This window comes from Ammospiza caudacuta, chromosome 2, assembly GCF_027887145.1.
Source record: "Ammospiza caudacuta isolate bAmmCau1 chromosome 2, bAmmCau1.pri, whole genome shotgun sequence".
Lineage (NCBI taxonomy): Eukaryota > Metazoa > Chordata > Aves > Passeriformes > Passerellidae > Ammospiza > Ammospiza caudacuta.
This window is the reverse complement of record NC_080594.1, coordinates 35,232,542-35,239,944: the sequence shown is the minus strand read 5'-3', so window position 1 is coordinate 35,239,944 and position 7,403 is coordinate 35,232,542. Positions and strand designations below refer to the sequence as shown.

Here is a 7,403-nt window from a genome sequence, read left to right as displayed (position 1 = left end):
CCCTCCTGCTGTCCCCTCTTAGCCCAGCCAGGTGCCCATTCTGCCACCCGGCCTCTACCTCTCAGCCCTGAACCCACTGCTTCTCCTCTCCCTAGTGGGGTCCCCAATGGAACAGAGAGCATTTGTTAAATATTCATATCCGGAACACAAAAAGCTGGGGAGCAATCAGAGTCTGCTTGGCCCCGGTCCGCCAGGCTCTCTATGAGCAGGTTGAGATGCAGTGGGGTGAGCAGAAGGGCAAAGCCTCTCCTGTGTCCCCAATGCCTTATGATGTGCCTGCACCTCGAGGAAGCTCCACAGATGCCCTGATGTGGTCAAGGCTCTGTCTGGCACCTGCACGGGGCCAGCAGCACCCACCCTCCTTGGTGCAGCAATGGGCCCCATGGCAGGGCACAAAGAGATGCCAGGACACAAGGAAAGGGGCAAGAGGGGGGGCTAGGACAGGTAGGGAAAGGGTTGGCAAAGAGTGCGTGGCAGGGCTGGAACAGAGAGGGACAGAGGGAGAGCTGCGAGCACCAAGGTTTGCAAAAGGAACCAGGTACCCCACAGCCTTTCCACACACAGAACCACTGTCCATGATTACCACACACACCAGGGACATGTAGAGAGAGGCAATGCTGTCTGGTGCCCTGGCTGTGGCTTTTGCTCTCCCAGAATAGCAACAATGGCAGGGAACGCATGTCCACAATCCCCTGGGGGCAGCAATGGCACTGTGCTGCTGCCACAGCAGTTACACATCATGGAGTCATGTCCCTGTCCCTGTCCACATCCCTGCTGGATGCAGGGGGAGCTTGGGGGCATTGGAAGTTTCTGGGCACCCAAATCTCTGGTCACCAGCAGGCTCCATTGTCCCCAGACACCCAGTGGGACAATGTTCCAGTGAATTTCCAGTGTGTTCCAGATTTCCCTGTGTGTGCTAAAGGAGTTGCTCAATGTCCCCGCAGTGTTCACGTCCTGAGCGCATGGCAGCAGGAACGAGGGGAGGTGACTGTCCCCTGCAGCCTTCCCAAACTGGGCACAGGAGCTGGAGCCACAGGCAGAGGGCCCCAGGACTGAACGTGTTGGGGCACTGAGATAACACAGGACAGGACGGGAGAGACCCTGGGCACCTCTCCTCCTGGCTGCCCACCACCCCGTGGCTCCTGGCATGGGGAGGCAGCAGGACCCCCGGCCAGCTCGGGTAAAGGCCACGGGGAGGCTGGGCCAGGAAAGATTGCACAGAGCCAGGGAGACACAGCAGGGCCGAGCCCCGGCTGGGCTGGAGCCAAGCCCGACCCCAAGGGCATCCAGCCCAAGCAGGGCTGGCAGGGGAGGACAGCAGGGGAGGGCCGTGCCCCAGCACTGCATAAAAAGCCCCCGCAAAGCCAGGGAGCAGTGAGCCTGTGAGAAGAGCCCAGAGCAGCAGTGCCAGAGCTGTAGGAGAAGGGCCATGGAGCAGTACTTCTCAGCCACGCAGAAGATGGAGCAGGAGGTGATGTTCCCCAGCCTGCTGCGAGGGGTCTTCCCGCAGGAGGAGGGGGCAGCCCCGGCTGCCGAGAGCCGCACGGACCTCTACGAGCGCTACCAGCTCCTCAAGGCCATCAAGCCCATGGTGGAGAAAGGCCTGGCCTCTGGGGGTGACCAGAGCCCCAGTGGTGCCGACACCGACGGCGATACATCCTTGGACAGCAGCAGGGCCGAGGATGCCCAGCTCGAGGAGCGCCTGTCCCAGCACCTGACTGGCCTGCAGCAGGTCCTCACCCACCTCACCAGGGACACCAACGCCCTGACCCGCAGGTACAGCCAGATCCTGGAGCAGATCAACCTCAGCGAGGGGCAGCCCAGCTGGTGACCCTGTCCTGGCCACCAGGTAAGACCTGGGGACATGCACAGTCCAGGGGCAGCAAGACAGTGGGTGGCTTCCCTGTTGGGAGAGGTGCCCAGCAGTGAAGGGGTGGGGATGTGCTGGGAAGGGCCTGGGAATGGGGGCTGTCCCCTCAGCTGGGGGTGGATATCCCTTGCCATGCTGGAGGAGGGAGCCTGGCCCATTGCTCTGTGCAGAGACTGCAGGGCTTCAGGGTCTGTGGACTCAGGGTTGATGGTCCTTGTGTCCCCCTGGGATGATCCTTGGAGTTAAGGAATGCTGCTGTTGCAGGACAGGTGCTGGTGTCAGGAAGCACAAGACATCCCCGTGGCTGACCACTGCAGGCTCTCCCCAGTCCCGCTGGCATTCCCCACTCCCTGGCAGCTGATGGGATCTGCCGGCCCCGGCACCGGAGATGGCTGTGAGCACTGCAGAACCAGATGGTGCCTTATACTCATCGGAAGAAGCATCTGGCTGTGCTGGCAAGGCCATTGGAAGGGCTGCAGGCTCGTGGCCTCTTTATTTTCAAAGAGTGGCACCAAATTGCGAGTGTTGTGATGTGACCATGACCTCCAACAGTCCCTGGAGATTGCCAAGCCCTTTTCCAGCTGGTACCTGGACTCCAAGGGCTTTTCCCACTGTTTTTTCTAATAAAAGAATCCCTGGGATGCCAGTGTTGTCAGTGTGCTGCTTTCACTCATGGAGTGCCCCAGGGACAATGGCAGGGGGACACTGGCTCTGCAGGGTGGGATCTTTCCAGGGCCATGCTGGGGAATGTGTATGGGACAAAGAATCCCAAAGCTGTGGGATTGGTTGTGTTGGAAGGGATCTTCAGAGATCACCTAGTGCAATGCTCTGCTGTGTGCTGGGACATGGTGCACTAGAACAGGTGGCTCAGGACTGTGTTGAACCTCAGGGCCTGTGCAAACTCACTGGGCAACCTGTTCCTTTGTGTCACCAGCCTCAGTCTGAAATGTTTCTTCCTTTGGTTGACCGCAGCACGGACAAAAATATGTTAGAAACTGTTATTGAAAAAGTGGATAATTCTTAAGCAAGTGTGTTTAAAAGTTTGGTTGTTATATTGTAAAGGAGGATAAAAGGGGAGTCATAAGACATACGGTACTCAATGTCCCATATTACACCTAAGTCACGTGCACCACTACCCAAGCAAAAGAAACCAGGCAGGACAGAACTGCAATGGGCCAAGCAAGCCCCTTAAACCTTCCTGCAAATGAAGGATCCCAACAGAAACCCATCCAAAGACTAAAAACAACAAAAAAAAGGGTCATCCGAGGCATTGAAGCCATATCACTCCACCTGGAACACTGGGAACATTGCTGCTCATGAAAGAAGGAGATCCAGCACTGGTGATGCAGTGTCCTCCACTGGAACGCTCCTGCTTGACCAGCGAGCCCCCTAAGCTTAAGGCCTAACTGTAATAAATCCTGAAATCACATTAGCACCAGGAGTGTGTTCCCATTTTTAACAGCACCACAAAAGCTGATGCCTGATTTCTGTTCACAGCAACTGTGAATCATTCCCACACTCTGCCCAGTCATGCAATAGTGAGGGGCAGCAGAGCTGAGGGGTCGGCACCTCTGGAAAGTAGCCTCCCTCAAGGCCCCAGCTCAATGTCCAGTCATCTCAGCTTTGGGATACAATGGAGATTCTCATTAACTTGCTGACTGGCAGCTGCTTTCCTAGAAAAGCAGGACTCCTGGGTGCTGGTGCAATGAGATCCTTGGGTTCCAGCAGCCACAGAGCTGGTGTTTGGGCAGCCTGTCCTCAACTCACTGTCCTCCTGGGGAGCCAGGCATGGTTCAGGGGAGGGGAAATGTCACCCCCATGTCCAAATGACTATGTATCATCCCCAGTGCCTCCTGCTGAGACATCTCCCATTACTCTGGATGTCCCAAACCCCTCAGAACTGTCCTTGACCACCCTTGATCCTGGCCATGGCCCTTTCAGAGAGGGCACTTCTGGGTCTGGCCTCAGCTGCCTCCACCAGAGCCCCCAGTCCCCTCAGCAGTTCACACCCCCACAGCTGGCTGGAGACCCTGTCCCTGCAGCCCATGCTGGGGCAGGACAAGCCAAAGCCAGAGTGGTCTCAGCAGCTGAGAGAAATGGCGTGATCAGGAGAGAGGTGATGGGAATCTCCAGTGTATCCAAGGGCTGGGGTGTCTGTACATGGAGCTGGGATCTTGGGGCAGCTGCTGCCTAGAGGGGCTGAGACCTACAGCTCTGCTGCCCCTCACTGTTGCATGACTGGGCCGAGTGCTGGGCAGACCCACATTTTTTGTGCACAGAAATCAGGCATGAGCTTTTGAGATGTTGCTGTCAACAAAGGGATGAAACATTTCAGCCTGAGGCTGGTGACACAAAGGAACAGGTTGCCCAGTGAGTTTGCACAGGCCCTGAGGTTCAACACAGTCCTGAGCCACCTGTTCTAGTGCAAGATGTCCCAGCACACAGCAGGGCATTACACTAGGTGGTCTCTGAAGATCCCTACCAACCCAAACAATCCCACAACTTTGGGACTCTTTGTCCCATTCATATTTCCCAGCATGGCCCTGGAAAGATCCCACCCTGCAGAGCCAGTGTCCCCCTGCCATTGTCCCTGGGGCACTCCATGAGTGAAAGCAGCACACTGACAACACTGGCTTCCCAGGGATTCATTTATTAGAAAAAACAGTGGGAAAAGCCCTTGGAGTCCAGGTACCAGCTGGAAAAGGGCTTGGCAATCTCCAGGGACTGTTGGAAGTCGAGGAGACAGCACAACACTCGCAATTTGGTGCCACTCTTTGAAAATAAAGAGGAGGCTATGAGCCTGCAGCCCTTCCAATGGCCTTGCCAGCACAGCCGGATGCTTCTTCCGATGAGTATAAGGCACCATCTGGTTCTGAAGTGCTCACAGTCATCTCCGGTGTCGGGGCCAGGAGATCCCATCAGCTGCCAGGGAGCGGGGAATGCCAGCGGAACTGGGGAGAGCCTGCAGTGGTCAGCCACGGGGATGTCTTGTGCTTCCTGACACCAGCACCTGTCCAGCAACAGCAGCATTCCTTAACTCCAAGGATCATCCCAGGGGGACACAAGGACCAGCAACCCTGAGTCCACAGACCCTGAAGCCCTGCAGTCTCTGCACAGAGCAATGGGCCAGGCTCCCTCCTCCAGCATGGAGAGGGATATCCATCCCCAGCTGAGGGGACAGCCCCCATTCCCAGGCCCTTCCCAGCACATCCCCACCCCTTCACTGCTGGGCACCTCTCCCAACAGGGAAGCCACCCACTGTCTTGCTGCCCCTGGATTGTGCATGTCCCCAGGTCTTACCTGGTGGCCAGGACAGGGTCACCAGCTGGGCTGCCCCTCGCTGAGGTTGATCTGCTCCAGGATCTGGCTGTACCTGCGGGTCAGGGCGTTGGTGTCCCTGGTGAGGTGGGTGAGGACCTGCTGCAGGCCAGTCAGGTGCTGGGACAGGCGCTCCTCGAGCTGGGCATCCTCGGCCCCGTTGCTGTCCAAGGATGTATCGCCGTCGGTGTCGGCACCGCTGGGGCTCTGGTCACCCCCAGAGGCCAGGCCTTTCTCCACCATGGGCTTGATGGCCTTGAGGAGCTGGTAGCGCTCGTAGAGGTCCGTGCGGCTCTCGGCAGCCGGGGCTGCCCCCTCCTCCTGCGGGAAGACCCCTCGCAGCAGGCTGGGGAACATCACCTCCTGCTCCATCTTCTGCGTGGCTGAGAAGTACTGCTCCATGGCCCTTCTCCTACAGCTCTGGCACTGCTGCTCTGGGCTCTTCTCACACGCTCACTGCTCCCTGGCCCTGCGGGGGCTTTTTATGCAGTGCTGGGGCACGGCCCTCCCCTGCTGTCCTCCCCTGCCAGCCCTGCTTGGGCTGGATGCCCTTGGGGTCGGGCTTGGCTCCAGCCCAGCCGGGGCTCGGCCCTGCTGTGTGTCCCTGGCTCTGTGCAATCTTTCCTGGCCCAGCCTCCCCGTGGCCTTCACCCGAGCTGGCCGGGGGTCCTGCTGCCTCCCCATGCCAGGAGCCACGGGGTGGTGGGCAGCCAGGAGGAGAGGTGCCCAGGGTCTCTCCCGTCCTGTCCTGTGTTATCTCAGTGCCCCAACACGTTCAGTCCTGGGGCCCTCTGCCTGTGGCTCCAGCTCCTGTGCCCAGTTTGGGAAGGCTGCAGGGGACAGTCACCTCCCCTCGTTCCTGCTGCCATGCGCTCAGGATGTGAACACTGCGGGGACATTGAGCAACTCCTTTAGCACACACAGGGAAATCTGGAACACACTGGAAATTCACTGGAACATTGTCCCACTGGGTGTCTGGGGACAATGGAGCCTGCTGGTGACCAGAGATTTGGGTGCCCAGAAACATCCAATGCCCCCAAGCTCCCCCTGCATCCAGCAGGGATGTGGACAGGGACAGGGACATGACTCCATGATGTGTAACTGCTGTGGCACAGTGCCATTGCTGCCCCCAGGGGATTGTGGACCTGCGTTCCCTGCCATTGTTGCTATTCTGGGAGAGCAAAAGCCACAGCCAGGGCACCAGACAGCATTGTCTGTCCCTCCATGTCCCTGTGGCACATGGAAATCATGGACAGTGGTTCTGTGTGTGGAAAGCCTCAGGGGTACCTAGTTCCTTTTGCAAACCTTGGTGCTGGCAGCTCTCACTCTGTCCCTCTGTGTCCCAGCCCTGCCACGCACCCTTTGCCCACCCTTTCCCCACCTGTCCTAGCCCCCCCTCTTGTCCCTTTCCTTGTGTCCTGGCATCTCTTTGTGCCCTGCCATGGGGCCCATTGCTGCACCAAGGAGGGTGGGTGCTGCTGGCCCCGTGCAGGTGCCAGACAGAGCCTTGGCCACATCAGGGCACCTGGGCTCCTGCAGAGCTTCCTGTTCCTCCCACTGCTTCCCATGCTGCTCAGAGCGCCTTCCTAGATTGTTTGCGAGTGACAGATGCTAGGCAGACTCCAATTTCCTCCCAGCCCATTATCCTTGGGACTTGCCAAATACTCTTGATGCTTTGGGGACCCCATTAGCCAAACATGTGACACCAAATCTCTCAGAGCCCACTGGGAGACACTGGCTACAGCTGGGGAGCTGCCACTGCCAGCAGGGATGTCAGGAGTAGGAGGACAAGGACTGCTGCTGTTGGAGCACAGCTCAGCCACCACAGGGTCTGAGCATGGCTGGGCTTGGGCTGAGCTGAACTGGGGTGACCAGCCCTGGTTTGGGGCCCTGGAGAGGCGGCTCAGGATCTGAGCACTGATATCCTCTGCTGCCACAGACCCCCAGATTTGGGCAACCTCAGCCCTGACCTGTGGCCCTCCTGGCGGGTCCAGCCCCTGTCCCAGCCTCAGCTCAGAGTGCAGGTCGTGCCACCACATGTGTCCCCAATGTCTCTGTACCATCCCGGGCACATGCTCCGGACTTATCCCTCTGTGGCACCAAGGGAGGGGAGTGTGGCACCATGCTCAGCAGATGGAGCTGGGAGGAGAAGGAAGAGGGGCACAGTCAGAGTGACAGCAGTTGTCTTGCCAGGTCACCATGACACATGGTGGAG

General features: G+C 58.5%; 2 protein-coding genes across 3 annotated transcripts; one reads left to right on the top strand and one right to left on the bottom strand.

The window, feature by feature from the left end:
- Positions 1-1,387: 1,387 nt before the first annotated feature.
- Positions 1,388-2,516, top strand: LOC131554521 (thyroid hormone-inducible hepatic protein-like). 2 transcript variants are annotated; one of them, XM_058799986.1, is made up of 2 exons: positions 1,388-1,849; positions 2,140-2,516. In XM_058799986.1, exon 1 carries the CDS (start codon positions 1,430-1,432, stop codon positions 1,829-1,831), a length of 402 nt encoding a protein of 133 aa, XP_058655969.1. In that variant the 5' UTR covers positions 1,388-1,429; the 3' UTR covers positions 1,832-1,849; positions 2,140-2,516. The 2 variants fall into 2 exon arrangements, with proteins under 2 accessions (XP_058655969.1, XP_058655968.1); XM_058799985.1 differs by having other exon boundaries at positions 2,135-2,516.
- Positions 2,517-4,504: 1,988 nt separating this feature from the next.
- LOC131554572 (thyroid hormone-inducible hepatic protein-like) lies at positions 4,505-5,656 on the bottom strand. The gene is made up of 2 exons (XM_058800062.1): positions 5,171-5,656; positions 4,505-4,880 (listed from the first exon to the last, which is right to left on the bottom strand). The coding sequence occupies exon 1, from the start codon at positions 5,588-5,590 to the stop codon at positions 5,189-5,191; it is 402 nt and encodes a 133-aa protein (XP_058656045.1). The 5' UTR covers positions 5,591-5,656; the 3' UTR covers positions 4,505-4,880; positions 5,171-5,188.
- Positions 5,657-7,403: the final 1,747 nt, after the last annotated feature.

Excerpts from the sequence above, each read along its gene's own strand:
- LOC131554572 (XM_058800062.1), bottom strand. The coding sequence starts at position 5,590 with ATGGAGCAGTACTTCTCAGCCACGCAGAAGATGGAGCAGGAGGTGATG.
- LOC131554521 (XM_058799986.1), top strand. The coding sequence starts at position 1,430 with ATGGAGCAGTACTTCTCAGCCACGCAGAAGATGGAGCAGGAGGTGATG.